This window comes from Hyaena hyaena, unplaced genomic scaffold (assembly GCF_003009895.1).
Source record: "Hyaena hyaena isolate Hyena2069 unplaced genomic scaffold, ASM300989v1 scaffold_1575, whole genome shotgun sequence".
NCBI classification, from domain to species: Eukaryota; Metazoa; Chordata; class Mammalia; order Carnivora; family Hyaenidae; genus Hyaena; species Hyaena hyaena.
This window is the reverse complement of record NW_024082174.1, coordinates 200,606-222,743: the sequence shown is the minus strand read 5'-3', so window position 1 is coordinate 222,743 and position 22,138 is coordinate 200,606. Positions and strand designations below refer to the sequence as shown.

Sequence of the window (22,138 nt, the reverse complement as noted above, 5' to 3'; positions counted from 1 at the left end):
GTTGAGACTTTGGTTATTTTATTTCCCTACTTGTAGTGGTTTTGGGGACTCTCCACCATGTGTACTTTGGCTTGTTTCTTGAGGTAGCCTCTTTTGGGTCCAATCTTCCTGTGCTGCGGGCATGGCCAAGGTGGGCCTTGCTTTATATCCCAAGCCAGACATCGTTTCCAAATCCTAGTCCACGCGCCCCATTGATATCACCCAAGTATGAACCCACAGGTCAAGTCCCCCAAGCAGTTCTAATTCTCTCGCCTCCCCACTGGGAACTGAGATCATCCAAAAGCAGGGCAGCTCGGTTTCTGACACCGCCAATTCCCCTCCAGATCAAGCTGGTGAGTGAGCAGCAGTTTCTCCCAGGTCACCTGGGACCAGTGCATCCCCCTCACCGTCAGCTGGACAGCAGGAAACTGGATCCCTCTGTGACCCCAGCCAAGGTTTTCCTCTTCTCCAGGGACAAGGACAGTGTCTCAAGCAGTTTCAGTTGCTCTTTCTTTTCCCGTCGACTCACCATGGCTCCCCGCAACCGGGGTCCCTCCCTCCCTCCGTGTCTCCGGTCCCGACCTGCTTTTATCTTCTCCAGTTCACACTCACACTCTAAGGTTTTCTCAGTGGGCTCTGTCTCCCGTTCCTCCCAAACACCTGGATTCTGTAAGGGTTCCTATGGCTTCAGGCCTTCTCCCTTTGCGGGATGGTGGCTAAGGAAATGTATGGAGCTCCATACTTCTCCATTTTACCTCCCTCCAAAACCAAGAGATACTAAATGGGAGGGGCAAGATGTTGGAGAAATAGGGAGTTCCGTACTTCCTGCCTGCATTCCTCAAACATAGAAAGGCTAAAGCCAAAGGACCCAGAACCGCAAGAGTCTGGGTGGAAAAGACATGGAGTCCACTAGGAAGACAGCCTGATACATGCGTGATTGTGAACTGGGGAAGATAAAAATGGGCCAGTATATGGAGGCATGGGGGCGAGGGAGCCCCCTCTGCAGAGAGAAAAAAGGAAGAGAAAGAGGGGTTGGGGAATCTTTGAATGGTCCCCGGAGGAGAGAAAAACTCGGCCCAGGACAGACAGGGATCATATCATCCCATCTCTAACGGCAGGGCTTCGGAGAGAGATCCTATCTGTAACTGTGGAGTTTTCTTTTGGCTGGGTGCCCTAATCCCAGAAACTCCCTCTGGGAGGGATAGACGATATGCAAGGGATTGCAGTCGGAGTTGGCATCAGGAGGAACCAGTCCCCTACCCGATTCCCTTCTAGGAAGGGGGGTTGGCTTCCCGGATTACATTTCAGGAGGTTTCATTAATGCACACTGAGTAAGATCTAGAAATGAGGCTGGGTGCGGAACATAGAACATGGCCCACCTTGATTGCTCCCAAAGCACAGTGAGATTGGACCCAAAAGAATGATTTGCAACTCCTGGTTTGAGAAAGGACAGGGAGGTCGCCATTTTTCTCCCCACAACCACCAAGGCAGGGCCCTGGGGACCCACAGTAGAGGTGAGACCCACCTACACCAAACCATGCCCATCTGCGCTGGGGAGCGGCTTTGTTAGTGGAGCTTGGATACAGAAACAGCTCTTCTCCCAAGATCAGAACTGACGCATTGCCATGATTAACTCTAGATCAATTCTCAGTAGTCAGAATATATATTCTCACTTACTCATTCTTTTCTTTATCTTCTTATTTTTGAATTTATGTTTTATGTTAATTCCAGTTAATTAACATACAGTGTTCTTAGTTTCAGCTGTACAATATAGTAATTCAACAATTCCATATATCACTCAGTGCTCATCACAAGTGCATCTTTTAATCCCCATCACCGATATAATCCATTCATCACCCCATCACCCCACTGCCATGTATTTATTATCTATAATTAAGAGTCTGTGTTGATTTGCCTCTCTCTTACTTTTTCCCCCTTTGCTCATTTCTTTTCTTTTTTTCCAACAAGTTTATTCTCAGGTTGGTTTCCATATAATACCCAGTGCTCATCCCAACAAGTGTCCTCCTCCATGCCCATCACCTCCCTTCCCCTCCCCCACACCCATGAGTCCTCAGTTTGTTCTCAGCATTCGAGTCTCTCATGGTTTGCCTCCCTCCCTCTACCACACTATTTTCGCCCTTCTTCTCCCCCACAGTCCTCCGTTAAGTTCCTCCTAATCCTCCTATACGTGCAAACATTTGGTAGCTGTCCTTCTCTGCTTGACTTATTTCACTCATCATAACACTCTCAAGTTCCATCCATGCTGCTACACATGGCCAGATTTCATTCTTTCTCATTGCTATGTAGTATTCCATTGTATAGATAAACCACATCTTCTAAATTTCTTACACGACATGTCTCCAAAAGCAAGGGAATCAAGAGGAAAAATGAACTATTCGGACCTCATCAAGATAAAATGCTTCTACACGGAAGAATTAACATTAATATTTCTCAAACTACTACAAAACACTGATGAAAAAGAACACTCCCAAATGCGTTTGTTGAGGACAGCATTACTCTCACATCAAAGCCAAAAAGAGACATCACGAGAAGGGAAAATACAGGCCAATATCCCAGAATAACATAGATACAAAATTCACTGAGAAAATCCGACCGTACTGAATCCAACAGCACATTGAAAGGACCATACATGATAATCTAGTGTGATTCATCCCTGGGATGCACGAATACTTCAAGATACACAAAAGTATAAATGCGATGCCCTACAGTAACAGAGAAAATAATTGAATCTATGCCATCATTAATTAATTCATAAAAATAGAGTAGACAAAATTCAACGCATGTTCTTCATTTTTAAAAAGCTCAATAAAAAGGGAACAGAAGGGGACGCCTGGGTGGCTTAGTGGGTTAATCGTCCGACATTCGCTTAGGTCATGATCTCGCGGTTCGTGGGTTCGAGCCCCGCGTTGGGCTCTGTGCTGACTGCCAGCTCAGAGCCTGGAGCCTGTTTCAGTCTGTGACTCCCTCTCTCTCTGACCCTCCCCTGCTCACGCTGTCTCTCTCTCTCTCTCCTAGAAATAAATTTTAAAAATATTTAAAAAAATAAAAGGGAACAGAAGGAAAATACCTCCACATAATCAAGGCCATTATGAAAAGCCCACACCTGACAGCATATTAAACAGTTGAATGCTGACGCCTTTCCTGTCGCAATAGGAGCCAGGCAATGATAATCACGCGCCAACATAAGTTTTCAATATGATAATGTGGAGAATTAATATGCCACCCCAAACTAGGCCATCTTGTCACGTTGCTTATTTGGATGAAAGTCACTTGAGAAATTGTCAGACTAAGGACACTTGGATCCTTCTGTGTTCCCTGACAGCAGGAAATAAGTCTCCCCTGGGAAAGCTCACTTTCTGTCCCAGGAGGGAAGAACCAGCCTTAGCACCAGAGTAAGGAACTTAGGGACTAATTTAATACTTGAAAACCACACCTTTGCTTTGATTCCTTACAAATCCAATGTTTTGTTGTCTGAAAGGCACAAGTGCCACCTGTTTTGTTCACTCTCTGGGTGTCATATTATTAGGAAGCTCATGCACTTGCAAAATGAAATTTTATTATCTCCTGTAGATCTCTCTTATGTCAATCGAATGCTTAGATTGGGTGAAAACCCAGAAGCAAAGAACAGAAAAGCTTTCTGCTCCTACAACTGGAAGATGTACCCAGAAAAATTAGGCAATAAAAAGAAATAAAAGACATTTAAATCAGTAAGAAGGAAGGATTATTACTCTTGCAGATGGCATGATCTTAAACATAACAAAACACTACAGATACCACAAAAATTATTAGAACCAATTTGTGAAAATGAGGAAAGTGCAAGATACAAAATAAAGAACAGGAATAGAGCTGTGATTCCACACACCAGTTTGAAAAAATACGCTAAAGAAATAACAAAAGTATAGAATTCAAAATGAGACAGAATAAATTATTTTAGAAAACTTCAGAAAGCATGTAAAATGCTTGTATAGTGAAAATGACCTATGTTGATGAACGACAGGTAAAAATACACATGCCAGCAACTATACTTGTTCACAGACGAGAATTCTTCATACTGTCTCAAAGCAATCTACACAAAATAACCTACAAGTGCCTCTTTAACCCTGTCGTTTAAGGAATCAAATCTAAATCTGGAGTTTGATATATAGTCAGAGGACATGCAAATCAGACCCTCCCTGTGCTGATTAAATCGGCCCAGCCCTGACCCTGCAGCTGGGAGAGGAGCCCCAGCCCCGGGAGTCCCAGGTGTTCCCATTCTGTGATCAGGACAGAACACAGACACCTCACCATGGACTTTGTGCTTGGCTGGGTTTTCCTTGTTGCTGTTTTGAAAGGTAATTCATGGTGAACAAGAGACACTGAGTGTGTGAGTGGATGTGAGTGAGAGAAACACTAGACGTGTGACAGTTTCCTAACCAGGATGTCTTGTGTCTGCAGGTGTCCAGTGTGAGGTGCAGCTGGTGGAGTCTGGGGGAGGCCTTGTGAAGCCTGGAGGGTCCCTGAGACTCTCCTGTGCAGCCTCCGGATTCACCTTCAGTAGCTCCTACATGAGCTGGTTCCGCCAGGCTCCAGGGAAGGGGCTGGAGTGGGTTGCATACATTAGTAGTAGTGGAAGTAGCACAAGCTACGCAGACTCCGTGAAGGGCCGGTTCACCATCTCCAGAGACAACGCCAAGAACACGCTGCATCTGCAGATGAACAACCTGAGAGTCGAGGACACGGCCACGTATTTCTGTGCGACAGACACAGTGAGAGCTGTCAGTGTGAACCCAGACACAAACCTCCCTAGAGAAGAGGATCAGCACCACCAGGGGGAGCACAGTCCTCACAATTCTGATTTGTATTCCCTGGAGCTGGTGCAGATGGAGGTTAAGGGCAGGATTCATGTCAGGGTCTGTGGCTTCCTTTCCACACAAGATTCCCCCAGGGCGCCTCTCTGGACAGATGATTCTGTGCTTACGTACTCACTCTCTGTATTAGAAAGTTTATTCTAATAGGAAAACTACACTAACATGCAGAAAAGACACAGTTGTTTGCACTTGCTTCCTCCTGTCCCTAAATATGATTGAATTACAGGTATCCTGAGGCACATCAGCTGAACCTTTACAGGATCCCAGATGCACCGACTGTGCAGCTAAGACCACGGACCCCACAGGTCCTCATTTTCCTCACCCAGCTCTTGTCCCAATCAAACAACAGGACACTTCCTTCATGGCACTTTGCTACTCAGGACTTTGAATGAGTTACAGCGGTATTCAATTACTCTAAACAAGAAATAAATCATCTCTTATGGAATAGAACCCTAAGAACATTGGTTTACATGATTACATAGGTTGAAAGTCCATGATCTACAATCACAAGCTGAACACCCAGGAAAATCGGTGTAATTCTCGTCTCATTCTGAACTAGTGTCTAGTCTGAGAAGATGGGGACTTGGTGATGTAACTCTCAGAATAGGGTGGGAGGAGACCAATGGTCCAGCTCAAACATGTACGTGGGAAGTAGAAATGAGGGAACTCTTCCTCCCTCTGCATGGATTCTATTCAGAACCCCCTAATAGAGTGGGTGATGGCCATGTAGACAGAAACCATGGATGGAAATGCCAATCGCTTCTCGAAACACATCACAGACATCCACAGAAACAATGGTTAACCAGGGTACCCAAGATGCAGTCAAGATGACACAGAAAGTAACCATGACAAGTCAACCTCCTGTAAACGTGGAGCTAAAGGACTGAAGACCCAGAAGCCCCTGCCATCGCTGGGTGCAGTCAGGTGGGCATATCAGTGCCTTTGTGGAAAAGGAGGAGAGAGGCCCATAGGAAGTACTGAGGTCTGAGGATCCCCCGGGTCGCATGGAGAGGACAGTTCCCTTCCTGGAGTGCATTTGGGAGAGGTGGCACCGCCTCTCATCAGCAGGAGAGCTGACAGGCACCACCGCACTGCCCTGTTCACTAGCATCGGAGCCCCTGCTGAGAGCAGCTCACTGGATGCTGGCTTCGTGTTGTCTGTCACTATGACCTCCAAGCCGCCAGGTGTTCGTGCAACTGCCCTCCTTGGACAAACCAGCTCCAGCCACAGCACAGCAAGACCCTCTTCCAGAGGATAAGTGGGGGTCCCTGTCATATTGAGTTAATACAATTTGGAATTTTCAAACCCAGTTGACTCCTGACATAAAACATGACATTACTGTGCTTCCAGGTGGGCATATGGCTTAGACACAGACAGAGTGAAGGGAGGGTTCTGGCCGAAGTCTGGGACTGACAAGTGCAGATTGTTCCCTCTTTGTGAGGGCGTCCTGTTCAGAGGCGGGTGGGAACTCCATCTCCAGGGACTAGAGTGGGCTGATGCCAGTATTTCCTCCCACCAATCAGCATGGACAGATTAACGAGCAGCACAGCGCCCCCCAGTGGAAGTTGAGCCACTAACACCAAGCGTTACCCCACCCCACCGGCTTCCCACCCCAACAGCTTCCACCCCACCTAGTAAGGTGCTCCGAACTAGGGAAAGAGTGCCTGGAAAAAAGAGCAACAGTGCGCCCCTCCCCCCAAAGACCAGCATAACACCCCCACACTCACCAAGTCTACTGACCACATAGTGAGAGAGAGCTCAGCTCTCAGGGAAATAGGAATTAGCCTCTGTTAACAAGCAGAGAAAACTCACCTATTTAAACTTACAAAACTGTGGACAAGGTCCATACACTCCCCACGGGAAGCAAGGAGAAACTGCAGAGGACTTCTCTCAGGGACAGGGCACCCATTACACGACAGCACCATGCACACAACACACAAGAAATGCTTTCTGAAGTGTCAATTCCTTGACAGTATATGAACTCTTCTTAATAAAGCCACTCCTTCAGAAGCACAAAACATATCAGGATTTTCTAAAACACAGAGGAAGGCAGAGACATAGACATACACCATGATGGAGGAATTCCTCCCAAAACAAAAACAATAAAAGGTCACTGCCAGCGATATAATTAAAACACATATTAGTAATATGCCTCAAACAGAATTTTTTAAAACTATCATAAGGATACTAGGTGTTCTTTTCTTTTTCTTTTTCTTTTTAATTTTTTAAGGTTTTATTTATTTCTGGGAGAGAGAGAGACAGCGTGAGCAGGGGAGGGTCAGAGAGAGAGGGAGTCACAGACTGAAACAGGCTCCAGGCTCTGAGCTGGCAGTCAGCACAGAGCCCCACGCGGGGCCCGAACCCACGAACCGCGAGATCATGACTTAAGCGAAAGTCGGACGCTCCACCGACTAAGCCACCCAGGCGCCCCAGGATACTAGGTGTTCTTGACGAAAGCATAGAAGACATGAGGGATACCTTTTCTGCATATAAAAAAGACCTAAAAACAAGTCATGCTAAAATTTTCAAAATGCTGTAACTGAGTTTCAAAACTGATTGACTATCTCAAGACTGAAAGAATCAGACAAATGACTAAGTGACATAGAAGATAAAGTTATGAGGGACTTTAAAGAAAGAAAGAAGAGGAAAATTAAAATACTGCATCACATTTAGAGAACTCAGCAACTACATAAAGTGAAATAACATTCCTTTCAAAGGAGTCCTAGAAAAGAGACAGAGAAAAGGGAAGAAGTTTTATCTGAGTGAATTATAGTGGAAAATTTCACTAAATTGCATAGGAAACAGATATCCACATCTAGGAGGCATGGAGAACTTCCATCAAAATCAACAAAAGCATGCCAACACTGAGACATATCATAGTAAACTTGGCAAAATATACAATAAAGAAAATCCACAAGAGCGGCACAACAAAAGAACTTGTAAACTAATAAAGGAAGATAGAAAAGATTGTGGCAGATTTCTCCACAGAAACCTTCAGGTCAGAAGGAAGTGGCATGGTAACTTCAACATGCTCAATTGAAAAATATGCAGCTAAGAATACTTTACCCAGTAAGGCTGTCATTCAGATAGAAGGAAACTTAGACTTTCCCAGACAAACAAAAACCAAAGGAGTTCATGGTATCTAAACTAGCCCTGCAAGAAATATTAAAGGGGATTCTGTGAGTGGGAAAGAGAGACTAAAAGCAACAAAGACTAGATAGATACAGAGAAAATCTCCAGCAATAGTGACTTTATTTTTTTAACGTTTTATTTATTTCAGAGAGAGAGAGAGAGGGCTTGAGCAGAGGAGGGTCAGAGATAGAAGGAGACACAGAATCTGAAACAGGCTCCAGGCTCTGTGCTAGGTGTCAGCACAGCGCTCGACATGGGGATCGAACCCACGAAACATGAGGTCATGACCTGAGCTGAAGTCGGTCGCGCAGCCAACTGAGCCACCCAGGCATCCCCAGAAACAATGGCTTTATAGGTAACACAATGGCACTAAGTTTACATCTTTCAAGTATCATTGTGAATGTAAGTGGGCAAAATGCTCCAATCAAAAGAAATAGGGTATCAACATGGATTTCAGAAAAAGATACTGAATGGGAAGGGCAAGATGGTAGAAAAGTAGGGAGTTCTTTACTTCCAGCCTGCACCTCCCAAACAAAGAAGGGCTGAAGCCAAAGGACTCTGAACGGCAAGAGTCTGGGAGGAAAGGAGACACAGTCCTCTAGGAAGACAGCCCACAGTTGTGTGCTTTTGAACTGGGGATGATAAAAATGGGCCAGGACATGGAGGCACGGAGGGGAGGGAGCCCCATCTGTGGAGAGTTAAAAGGAAGAGAAAGAGCGGTTGGGAAATCTTAGAACAGTCTCCGGAGAAGAGAAAAACTTGGCCCAGGACAGAGAGGCATCATATCATCCCATCTCTAACTGTGGGCTGTGGAGAGTGATCCTATCTCAAACTGCGGAGTTTTCTTTGGGCTGGGTGCCCTGGTCCCAGAAACTCCCTCCGAGATAGACGGTATGCAAGGAATTGCAGTCAGAGTTGGCATCAGGAGGAACCATTCCCCTCTTCAATCCCCTGCTAAGAAGGATGGGGCTTGTGGGATTACATTTCGGGAGGTATCCTTAATGCACACTGAGATCTGGAAACGAGGCTGGGTGCAGAACATAGAAAAAGGCCCACCTTGACTGCTCCCACAGTACAGTGAGATCAGACACAAAACAGTGATTTGCAATGCCTGGTTCGAGAAGGGACTGGGAGGTCCCCGTTTTTCTCCTCACAAGCACCAAGGCGGGTCCGGGGACCCACAGTGGAGGTGCGACCCGCTTACACCAAACCATGCCTTTCTGTGCTGGGTAGCTGCTTTGTTACTGGAGCCTGGATACGGAAACAGCCCCTCTCCTAAGATCAGAACTGACGCATTGCCATGATGAACTCTAGATCTGTTCTCACTATTCAGATACATTCGTCCTAATCTCATTCTTATCTCCTCCTTCCTCTGGACCGTGTATTCTGATTATAGGTTTGCTTAAACAACCATATATAATCCCTTGTCTTGATGCATATTCTATCTTCATTGTTACCTTCCTTTCTCTATCTCTGAAATAATCAGACTATATAATTTATCTGGATAACATTATCTTCTTTTTTTTCGCTTCTCGCCTCCTACCATATTCTCCTTTTTCTCTATCTGAATTAAGACTTTTAGTCCCTCTGTCTGGTCAGTGTTCAATTTCTCTTTCTCCTCACACCTGTTATTTCTCTCTTAGTATATGCTCTTCCATCAGCACTGCCTCTACCCTGATCCTTATTTGTAGCTACAATTTCTGGTTTTATGCTTTTAGACTGTCCTTTTGTTTTCTAGCTTTTGTTTTTCTTCTTTCGGTTTTTTGTTTCCTTTTGGTTTTCTTCTTACATTTGTTTGTGTGTTTGTGTTATTTTGTTCCCTGTTCCTCTGTCTTTTCTTCCTTTCCAGGGTTACCTCAAGAATCAAGGCAAACTGGAGAGTAGCAACTATCACTGTGATTAGAGAAATAAAATAACCAAAGTCTAAACAAGAGAGACCAAGGAACACCATGAAAAGAACGCTTCCTGAACAGGCAGGCCCTGGACAGTCTATGAGCCTCCTTTAATATAGCAGTACTTGCAGGTGCAGAGCACATACCAAGCTTTTAAAACTTACAAGAGTCAGAAAGCTAACCAAAATGATGAAACAGAAGAACTCTCCTCTACAGAACTTCCAGGAAGAAGTGACAGCTAAAGAATTGGTCAAAACAGATATAAGCAATATAACTGACCAAGAATTTAGAACAATAGTCATAAAATTAATTGCTGGGCCTGAAAAAGGAACAGAATGCACTAGAGATGTTATTGCTACAAAGAGTATGGACCTTAAAATTACTTGTGATGAATTAAGCTATGCTAAGTATTTGGTGCATAATAAAATGGAGGCAGCCACTGCACGGATAGAGGAGGCAGAGAGAAGAATAGGGGAATTCGAAGACACACTTCTAGAAAAAGAGGAAGCCAAGAAAAAGACAAATTGATCCAGGAGCACGAAAGGAGAATTTGAGAACTGAGTGATGCAATCAATTGAACCAATATCCGAATCATAGGAATTCCAGAAGAAGAAGAAGAGAGAGAAAGAGGTTGAAGGGGTACTTCAATAATTATAGCTGGGAACTTACCCAATCTGGAGAAAGAAATAAGACATTGACATTAAGAGGCACAGAGAACTCCCCTCAGATGTAACTTGAATCGATATTCTGCACGACATATCATAGTGAAACTGGCAAAATATAAGGAAAAAGAGAGAGAGGTGCCGGCAATTTGGTGGAGAAATAGGGACCTCCGTCATTTCGCTTGCATCCATCTCTCAAACAGAGAAGGCCTGAAGTCATAGGACACTGAGCCACAGGAGTTTGGGAAGAGAAAGACACAGAATACACTGGGAAGGAAACCTCATAAGTGTGTGAGTGCAAACTGGGGAAGATAAAAAGGGGATGGAAACTGGAGATTTGGAGGGAGGGGAGGGAACCTGGCTTGTGTGTAGCCTCGGTGAGCCGTGCTAAGCTGTGGTGTGCCAGGTCGAGCCACGGGGAAAGGAAGGAGAAGCTGAGACTGCTCATAAAACTGTCCCCAGAGAAGAGAAAAATTTCGACTTGGAAAGTGAGTGTTCTTTAGTTCTGGCTGGGTGTTAACATTGAACTAGGTGCCTCCGGTTCCAGAGGGGGGCAGGAAAACTGCTCTGCTACACTTCCGGCCCCACCTACGGCGGTAGCGAGGATGCTGAGGGCCTGAGGTCACTTTCCCCAGGGACAACCAGGAGCATAGTGGCCACAGGCCAAGGCTGAGTAACTCGGACCGGCGCCAGCCTGCACAGAGGCATGGGACGGAGGTTGTACTGCCACTTGACCCCAGTGGATCTGAGACTGTGACAACTCCCCCACCGCCCACTCACCCCCGGAAGCAAGGAGGCAGCGACCTGCGGGAATGTGTTTCCAACAGTATAAACAAAGCATTTGGACTGGGACCTGGAAACGAGGTGAGACATGGGGCATAAACTCAGCCCACCTTGGCTACGTCCGCAGCATAGGGAGATCGCTCCTGTGCTGGTTGCAATTTTAAAAGCTTGGTTGAGAAGGGACTGGAGCGCTGCCATTTTTCACCCCACAACCACCATGGCAGGGCCTCAGGGATCAGCCACCTGGACAACGTGGAGGCAAGACCTGCCTACACCAAACCATGCCCATCCCTGCCAGAGACCTGGGGTTTTTTTGTGTGTTTTTTTTACCCGAGCCTGGGGCAAAACGAACATGGATGCACTGCCATGATTAATCCTAGATAATTCTTTCTATTCAGATATAATTTCCCTTTTCTAATTCATAACCCTCCACTCAGCTGGTCGGGGCACTCTGGTCACTGGTTAGCTTAAACGGTCACATTTAATCTATTCTCTGGATGTACACCCTGCAACTCCACCGCTACCTTCTTCTCTCGCTCTGGAGTAAACAGACTATATACTTTCTCTGAGGGCCTCTTAGTCTCTCTGCCTGGACATTTCATTTCTAATTTCGCTTCCTCCCCGTTCTGTCATTTCTTGCTTTGTATATGCACTTCCATCAACAGTGCATACACCTGGATCTTTATTTGTAACTGGGATTTCTGGTTTTATGCTTTTAGACTGTCCTGTGTATGTTGCGTTTTTTCTTTTATCTTTTCTCCTCTTCTTTTTTGAATTTTTAAATAATTTTAATGTTTATTATTTGTCTTCCCTCCTTCCTCTTTTTTTCTATTGTTTTGGTTTTTGTGCCCTATATTTTTCTTTTTATTTTTTCCCTTTCGGTTTGCAAGTTTATTCCATTTGTCTGTGCATTTGTGGACCTTCCTCCCTCTGTGTTTGTTTGTCTGTTTTCGTTTCCAGGGATACCTAAAGAAACAAGCCAAAGTACACATGGTGGAGAGTCTCAAATACCACTTCGAGTAGGAAAATAAAATAAAGAAAGACTCAACAAGAGATACCGGGAGACAACATTCAAAGAACACTGCATAAACGGACAGGCCCTGGACAGTCAAAAACCCTCTTTAATACAGAAGAACGCAGAGGGAGAGAATGCATAACAACTTTTAAAATTAACAAGAGGTAGAAAGCTAACCAAAATCACAGAAGGGAAGAAATCTCCTCCAAAGAAATTCAGGAAGAAATGACAGCCAAAGAACTGCTCAAAATAGATATAAGCAACATAACTGAACAAAAATTTAGAACATAGTCGTATAATTAATTGCTGGGTTAGAAAAAAGCAAAGAAGACATCAGAGAAACTATTGCTACAAAGATGGTGAAGGTCAAAAATAATTTGATGAATTAAAAAAATGCTATAAATGAGATCCATAATAAACTGGAGGCGTCAAATGCAAGGACTGAAGAGGCAGAAAAGAGAATAAGTGATTTAGAAGACACAATTATAGAAAAAGACAAAGCTGAGAAAAAGAGAGATAAACTGATCCAGGAACATAAAAGGAGAGTTCGAGAGTTCAGGGATACAATCAAACAGAACAATATCTGTATTATAGGAATTCCAGAAGAGGAAGAGAGAGGGAAAGGTGCTGAAGGACTCCTTGAACAAATTACCGCAGAGAACTACCACATCCTAGGGAGGGAAGTAGACGTTGAAATTAAAGAGACACAGAGAACTCCCCTTAGACGTAACTTGAATCGATCTTCTGCACGACATATCATAGTGAAGCTGGCAAAATATAAGGACGAGGAGAGAATATGGAAGCAGCTAGGGAGAAAAGGGCCATAACATACAAAGGGAAAACTATCAGAGTGGTGACAGACCTGTCGAATGAAACTTTGCAGGCCAGAAAGGAATGGCAGGAGATATTCAATGTGAGGAACAGAAAAAATATGCAAGGTCAAGGAATTCACTTTCTTCTCAAGTGTGCATGGCACATTCTCCAAGACAGATCACATACTGGACATAAGGCATCCCGCAATAAATATAAAAGAATTGAGATCATATCACGCACACTTTCAGATCATAATGTTTTGAAACATGAAATCAATCACAGGAAAAAGTCTGGAAAACCTCCAAAAACATGGAATTTAAAGAACACGCTACTGAAGAAAGAAGGGGCCAATCAGGCAATTAGAGAAGACATTAAAAAATATATGGAAACAAATGACAACGAAAATACAACAATCCAAACTCTATGGGGTGCGGCAAAGGCGGTCCTAAAAGGAAAGTATATCGCACTACAGGCCTATTTCAGGAGATTGGAAAAAGCGCAGGTACAAAATCTAACAGTGCACCTAAAGGAACTATAGGGAGAGTAACAGGAACACTCCAAACCCAGTAGGAGAAGAGAAATAATAAAAATCAGAGCCGAAATAAACAATGTAGAAACGAAAGAAACAGTTGAAATGATCAACGAAACCAAAAATTGGTTTTTTGAAAAAATAAACAAAATTGACAAACCTCTAGCCAGGCTTTTCCAAAAGAATAGAGATAACAGTGAATTACACAAATTCATGAATGAAAAAGAACTTTTTGCAACAAAACCATCAGAAATATAAGCAATTATCAGGGAATACATTGAAAAAGTATATGCCAACTAACTAGACCACTTAGAAGAAACGGACAAATTCCTAAACACACACACTCACTACCAAAATTCACACTGGAAGGGAAAGAAAATCTGAACAGACACATCAATAGTAGGGATATCGAATCAGTTATCAAAAATCTCCCAACAAATAAGAGCCCTGGGCCAGAGGGCTTCCTTGGGGAATTATGGCAGACATTAAAAAGATAATTAATACCCATAATTTCCAAGCTATTCCAAAAAATACAAATCGAAGGAAAATTTCCGGACTCATATTACAAAGCCAGCCTCACTTTGTATCCGAAGCATGACAGAGATCGAGCAAAAAAAGAGAACTACAGGCCGATATCCTTGATGAACACGGATGTAATTATCCTCAACAAGATACTTGCAAACTGAATCCAACAGCACACAAAAGGAATTATCCACCATGATCAACTGGGATTCAATCCTGGGTTACAGGGCTGGTTCACTATTTGCAATTAAATCAATGTGATACATCATATCAACAAAATAAAAGATAAAAAAACATATGCTCCTGTTGATAGATGCAGAAAGCATCTAAAGCATTTAAAAAATACAACACACCTTCTTACTAAAGACCCTTGAGAAGGACGGGATAGAAGGAATTTACTTAAACATCATAAAAGCCATCTATGAGAAGCCCTCCCCTAACATCATCCAAAACAGGGAAAAAAGTGGAGGCTTTCCCTGTGAGATCAGGAACGTGACAGGGATGTCCACTCTCACCACTGTTGTTTAACGTAGTGCTGGAAGTCCTAGCATCAGACATAAGACAACAAAAGGAAATTAAAGGCACCAGAATTAGCAAAGAAGAAGTCAAACTTTCACATCTCATAGACGACATGATACTCTACATAGAAAACCCGACAGACTCCACCAGAAGCCTACTAGAACTTGTCCGTTAATGCAGCAAAGTTGCAGGGTACAAAATCAATATACAGAAATTGGCTGCATTTTTATACAAAAACAATGAAGCAACAGAAAGAAAAATCAATTGCACAATTGCACAAAAAACCCATAATATACCTAGGAAGTAACATAACCAAGGATATAAGAATATAAGAGGTCTGTATGATGAAAACAATAGAAAACTTAGAAAGGTAATTGAAGAAGAGAAAAATAAATGGAAAAACATTCCATACTCATAGATTGGAAGAATAAATATACTTAAAAAGTCATTAGTACTCAAAGCAATCTACACATTCAATGCAATACCAGTCAAAATTGCACCAGCATTCTTCACAAAACTAGAGAAAACTATCCTAAAATTTGTATGGAACCACAAAAGACCCTGAATAGCCAAAGTAATATTGAAGAAGAAAACGAAAACAGAGAGCATCACCATCCCAGACTTTAGCCTCTACTACAAAGCTGTCGTCATCAAGACAGTATGGAATTGGCACAAAAAAACAGACATATGGGCCAATGGAATAGAATACAGAACTCAGAATTAGACTCAAAAGTATACAGCCAACGAATCTTTGACAAACCAGGATAGAGTATCTAGTGGAAAAAATACAGCCTCTTTAACAGATAGTGTTGGGAGAACTGGACAGCAACATGTAGAAAATGTAACTAGATCATTTTCTCACACCATACAAAAAATAAATTCAAAAAGGATAACGGACATGAATGTTGAGACAGGAAACCATCAGAACCCTAGAGTATAAAACAGGAAACAATCTCCTTGACCTCCACCGCAGCAACTTCGTACTTGACATATCCCCAAAAGCAATGAAATCCAGAGCAAAAATGATCTATTGGGACCTCATCAAGAATAAAAGCATCTGCACGACAAAGGAAACAGTCCATAAAACTAATAGGCAACAGATGGAATATGAAAAGATAGTTGCAAATGACATATCAGATAAAGGGTTAATATCCAAAATCTATAAGGAACTCACCAAACTCTACACCCGAAAAACAAACAACCCAGTGAAAAAGAGGGCAGAAGATATAAACAGACACTTCTCCAAAGAGCACATCCAGATGGCCAACAGACACATGAAACGATGCTCAGCATCCCTCCTCATCAGATAATACAAATCAAAACTACACTGAGATGCCACCTCACGCCAGTCAGAGTGGCTAAAATGAGCAAATCAGATGACGCTAGATGCTGGCAAGGATTTGGAGAAATGGGGACCCTTCTACACTGTTGGTGGGAATGTAAACTGGTACAGCCCCTCTGGAAAACAGTGTGGAGGTTCCTCAAAAAATTAACAGTAGAACTCCCCTAGGACCCAGCAATAGCACTGGTAGGAATTTACCCAAGGGATACAGGGGTGCTGATGCATAGGGGCACATGTACCTCAATGTTCATAGCAGCCCTTTCAACAATAGCCAAAACATGGAGAGAGCCCAAGTGTCCATCAAATGATGAATGGATCAAGAAGATGTGGTTTATCTATACGATGGAATACTACATGGCAATGAGAAGGAATGAAGTCTGGCCATGTGTAGCAACATGGATGGACCTTGAGGGTGTTATGCTGAACGAAATAAGTCAGGCAGAGAAGGACAAATATCATATGTTTGCACGTATAGGAGGATTAGGAGGAACTTAACTGAGGAACAAGGGGGAGAAAAGGGGGGAAGTGGTGGGGGAAAGGGAGAGAGACAAACCATGAGAGACTCTTGATTTTTGAGAACAAACTGAGGACAGATGGGTGGGGGGGAGGGAAGAGATGAGCATGGAGGAGGGCACTTGTGGGGATGAACACTGGGTGTTATATGTAAACTAACTTGACAATAAACTATTTATGGGAAAAAAAGAACAATGATAGAATCAAACTAGAAAAAAAAAAGCTTCTGCATGGCAAAGGAAAAAATCCATAAGACAGACAACTGTCGGATTGGAAAGATATAGTTGCAAATAACATATCAGACAAAGGGATAATATCCAAAATCTATAAGGAACTCACCAAAACCACACTTGAAAACAAACAATCCAGTAAAAAAGTTATTTTAAATAAAATCTGAACAGAGGACCATGGGGGAGAAGAAGGAGGGAAATAGTGGGGGAAAGGGAGGGAGGAAAACCAAGAGATTCTCTTGAATGCTGATTAAATACTGATGGGCTGATGGGCTTAGCGGGTGAGGGGGAAGATGGGCATAGAGGAGGGCACTTCTGGAGATGAGCACTGGGTGTTAATGGAAACCAACTTGACAATAAACTATTAAATGAATAAAAAATAAATAATGACTTTCTTCACCTCACTGCCCCACATACTTATGAACATCTTCATAACAATCTTAAGCCTTAATCGTGTTTTAGTTATATTCCCAATTTTTAAATAAGCTTCTATTTACATCTAATAATAAAAACAACTTATCAGAACAGGAAAAACTCCTACAGTGGTGTATATTCGATCCTCTGCCTCTACTTCACGTTGGATGTTGTGGAAAGCACATAAATCACACATTCTTTAAACTTCACATCTACGTTACAAGGCTAAGAAGAAAGTTTATTGAAATACCAGACACTGGAACAATTCTGAGGAAATAAAGCCACTTAAAATATAACACTTTGTGACAATAATTCTTGCAAAGTCGCCAACCATTAAATCCAATGACTCCTGATACAACCTACAGCATGGTTGTATTGACACGGATTTATGCTGAGCAGAATAAGCCCTACAAATAAAAGTTCATATCATATAATTACACATGTACACATTCTCTAAAACCAAAAATAATCTGAAGAAACATGAGAAAGATTAACAGTTCCATGGGGACAGGGTGAAGAAAGGAACTAGGAAGGAAGAATTCCAGGGGAACTATAAGAGATTTTCATCAGAATTATGTGTTCAGTCTTGATCATGTTGAATCACTTCAGTGTTCTTTCATATCACACACTCGTCATGTGCACCTCACTCTATGTCAGGTACATTCATCAAAGCTCTTACAAATAAACACAGAGATTACTCAGTAGGCACACAATGATGTGACATGGTAAAGACTTAAAAATACACCTGCACTGACCCTGATTCTCTCTCTATTTAAGGTCAACTCCAGAGCAAGCAAAATCATCATGGACCCAGTACAGAAAGTGTTCCACATTCCTCAGGAGCCCGGCTGCTCAGGCCTGCAGGTGGACTGAGGGAGGTCGTACGTCCTGTAGGAAGGAGCACCGGCCCAGATCCTGGGCTCACTCTCACCACATACGTGCACTTGGCCACCTCAGCCTCTACAATTTGGTTGTAGGTTCACATCTCCTTATAGGATATGATGACACCTATACCCCACAAGTAGTGTGCAAATGTAAAACCAAAGTCAATATGGGGCAAAAGAATGATCTCTGGAAAATGATAATAACACATTTTATTTATCCAAAAGCTATCAATACACCAAATTAAAGAGATTTACATCTGCTCAGGCCACTGCCCTCTTTGTAACGACTGAATACATAGCTGCTTATATACGCAGAGGACATGCAAATCAGACCCTCCCTGTCCTGATTAAACCAGCCCAGCCCTGACCCTGCAGCTGGGAGAGGAGCCCCAGCCCCGGGAGTCCCAGGTGTTCCCATTCTGTGATCAGGACAGAACACAGACATCACCATGGAGTTTGTGCTTGGCTGGGTTTTCCTTGTTGCTGTTTTAAAAGGTAATTCATGGTGAACAAGAGACACTGAGTGTGTGATTGGATATGAGTGAGAGAAACACTAGTTGTGTGACAGTTTCCTGATCAGGATGTCTTGTGTCTGCAGGTGTCCAGTGTGAGGTGCAGCTGGTGGAGTCTGGGGGAGGCCTGGTGAAGCCTGGAGGGTCCCTGAGACTCTCCTGTGCAGCCTCCGGATTCACCTTCAGCAACTTCTACATGAACTGGGTCCGCCAGGCTCCAGGGAAGGGGCTGGAGTGGGTTGCAGATATTAGTGGTAGTGGAAGTAGCACAAGCTACGCAGACTCCGTGAAGGGCCGATTCACCATCTCCAGAGACAACGCCAAGAACACGCTGTATCTGCAGATGGACAACCTGAGAGTCGAAGACACGGCCACGTATTTCTGTGCGAGAGACACAGTGAGGAGTCATCAGTGTGAGCCCAGACACAAATCTCTCTGAAGAAGGGGATCAGCACCGCCAGGGGGCGCACACTATGCACAGTTCAGGTTTATATTCCCAGGAGCAGGGACACATGGACATTACAGGCAGGTTTCCCGTCAGGGTCTGGGGCTTCCTCCCCATAGAATACTTTCTCCCAGGGAGCCCTTATGGACACATGATTTTGTGCTTAACGTTCAGTCTCTGAATGAGATACCTGGAATAGGAAACGTATACGAACATGCACAGAAGACAGAGGTTTTGGCACTAGCTTAATCCTTGCCACTAGAAATGAATTTATTACACATATCTTGAAGAACATCAAATGAAGCATTACAAGATTCCCTGTCGCTCTCACTTTCTTTTTTTTTATTATTATTATTATTTCTAGGAGAGAGAGAGAGACAGGGTGGGGTGAGCAGGGGAGGGTCAGAGAGAGAGGGAGACACAGACTCAGAAACAGTCTCCAGGCTCTGAGCTGGCAGTCAGCACAGAGCCCGACGCGGGGCTCGAACCCACGAACCGCGAGATCATGACCTATGCGAAAGTAGGACGCTTAACCGACTAAGCCACCCAGGCTAAACTATTTTTTAAAAATGTATTCATTTAAACAAAATAGTGGATATATTGTCTAGTTTTAATGCACTTCTTTCTCTAGAAACCTTGATATGACTCCTCTTTTGAAAATCACCGATGACGGGGCGCCTGGGTGGCTTAGTCGGTTGAGCGTCCGACTTTCGCTTAGGTCATGATCTCGTGGTTCGTGGGTTTGAGCCCCTCTTCGGGCTCTGTGCTGACTGCCAGCTCAGAGCCTGGAGCCTGTTTCAGTCTGTGACTCCCTCTCTCTCTGACCCTCCCCTGCTCACGCTGTCTCTAAATAAAAAAAAAATTTAAAAAAAATCACCGATGACATATATATGCTAATGGATAAATAATTAGATTGTGTGCTTCTATAATTTTTATTGTAATTAGTTGCATAACTGATACTGCATTTTAAATCTGACATTAGGTCACATATGTGTATTTAACATATGAATTTATGATGCAATATCAGTTATCAAAACAACTCAACATAACAATTAGCTTTGGATTATCAGTTGAAATATCATATTCCCATTTTGAAATATTTTATAATTTGTACAGGTACCAGAATATAATCTAGATCATATAGTGCATTAAAATGCATTTATTTTTTTCTGAATTGAAGATTTTAACTTCTTTCTCGTAACTCTTTGGCAATGAATTTATTTCAAAGATAAATATCATCTATTTCAGATATTCCTTTTGATTAAGAATTTATCCCATAATTCCCTTATAGATGTACAACATTTGAAAAACTAATGGCATTTTCACTGCAACTCATGTCTAGAATAGACACGTGCAGATGATCTTGTAAATTGTACATGCATTGTGTCTCCATGCATGTCATTTGTCTCAAAGACACATGATTGGAGAAAGTACTAAACCGTCATCTGTATCATACACTCCACCTTCCAGAACACGCAGATAATCATACTTTCCCAACAACTCCTGCAATTATGGTGCAGCCACATCCCATGTTTCCGACAAGGATGCCTCCAGAAATATCTGGGACGGCGGACAAGCTGGCTGCCCCAGCCACCTGCTCAGTAAACTACAGAAGGACATGAAGAGAACTATGGAGGAACAATGGCCTTTCTGCCTTTTGGACCCAAGTGTTGAAGACGCAGACATATCCAGTTAATTCCATAAGTATGCTGGCAATGTGAGTTTATCTTCAGGCTAAAATTGAGTAGGGACCCTAGGGGATTGAGAACACACATGCCACACCCACTATTTGATAGAAGTCTACATCCAGCACAGGGCGATGTGCATTCAAATCTAGTGCTGGTGTCTGTGCTGAAAAGCAGAATGTGGCTGAATCCAGAGCCTAGGGTGGTGAAGGGGAGGAAGAAATTCTCTTCCATCAAAGGTTCTTATGGACAAATAATTAAGTTCACGGGAGATGGATTAACAGGAGAAACAACCCAAAGATTCATTACATGTGCACAGAAGTCCAGTAAAGAAAATCAGACCCAAAGAAATGAGTAAGTCAGATAATTCTATACTTTTTAGAGAAGGAAGAAACAAATATGACAATAAGCTATTTGAAAGAAATAAATAAACATTAAATTAAAAAGATGTTATGCTAATAATCAAAGAAAGAAAGAAAGAAAGAAAGAAAGAAAGAAAGAAAGAAAGAAAGAAAGAAAGAAAGAAAGAAAGAAAAAGAAAAAGAAAATAATTTTCCCAGAACTAATATGAAACCAATCCTGACATACGACACTCAGGACATCAGGGCGGCTGAGGTATTCAGGGGGAACCCGGACCTCAGAGCTCATGTCCAGAACTGATACTGTTTCACCATCAGTTTCCTGTGGAGCGTCTTGATCATCATGTCCTGCAAACTTCATCGTGACCAGCAAACTTTACAAACTCTTTTCTAAAACCTTTACAAACACAGTTGTCGTTTCATGTTTACAGTGAACTTTTATAATAGTAATGCCTACTTTGACACTGACCAAATTCTGGGATAAATCAACTCATTTAACCAAGACCAGTGCCTTTGTGCATTTACAAGTACGGTGGCCACTATTTAAAAAATGTATAAAGTAATTTTCAAACAGAGGAAACTGACTCATATCAAGTGATCTAAATTTCATTTATTTCAGCCACTACTGACTCTTTTATCTTCTTTAAGGTTTTCCTTTGATGTCTATGAAGACAAACCGTGAGTAATGACCCTTGTGGTTGTGGAAACCCCACAGCATCTCCATCAGCCTCATGACTCTCTCTCAAGGTTTCTCAGTATCTCCATGCTCTGTGAGAGAAAAGAGTTGTTTTCTGCACTTTACTCCTTTTGTACTCCCTCCAGATTAGGAATCCATAGACACCTAGTAAAGAGTGGGAGGAGGCGCCAATATCGTTGTTCACATTGAGACCAGTCTCACAAGACTGGCAACCAGGGGTCCATTTTTCTGGAATAGTAAGAATGGTTCACAAGACACACCTTTCCCCTGCACCTGCCTCTCCCCACAACATGAGGCCCAGAAGTTCCTCACACTCAGCTGGAAATGAAGTCAGATATAAGGG

The 22,138-nt window shown here is 42.9% G+C and overlaps 1 pseudogene and 1 gene segment (V, D, J or C); both read left to right on the top strand.

Annotated features, from left to right (window-relative positions):
* Positions 1 to 4,221: 4,221 nt before the first annotated feature.
* Positions 4,222 to 4,786, top strand: LOC120225935 (annotated as a pseudogene).
* A 13,733-nt stretch (positions 4,787 to 18,519) lies between these two features.
* On the top strand, positions 18,520 to 19,048 carry LOC120225934. The segment is given in 2 exon segments: positions 18,520 to 18,592; positions 18,696 to 19,048. Coding segments are annotated over 2 exon segments (399 nt in total).
* The last annotated feature ends 3,090 nt before the right edge of the window (positions 19,049 to 22,138 follow it).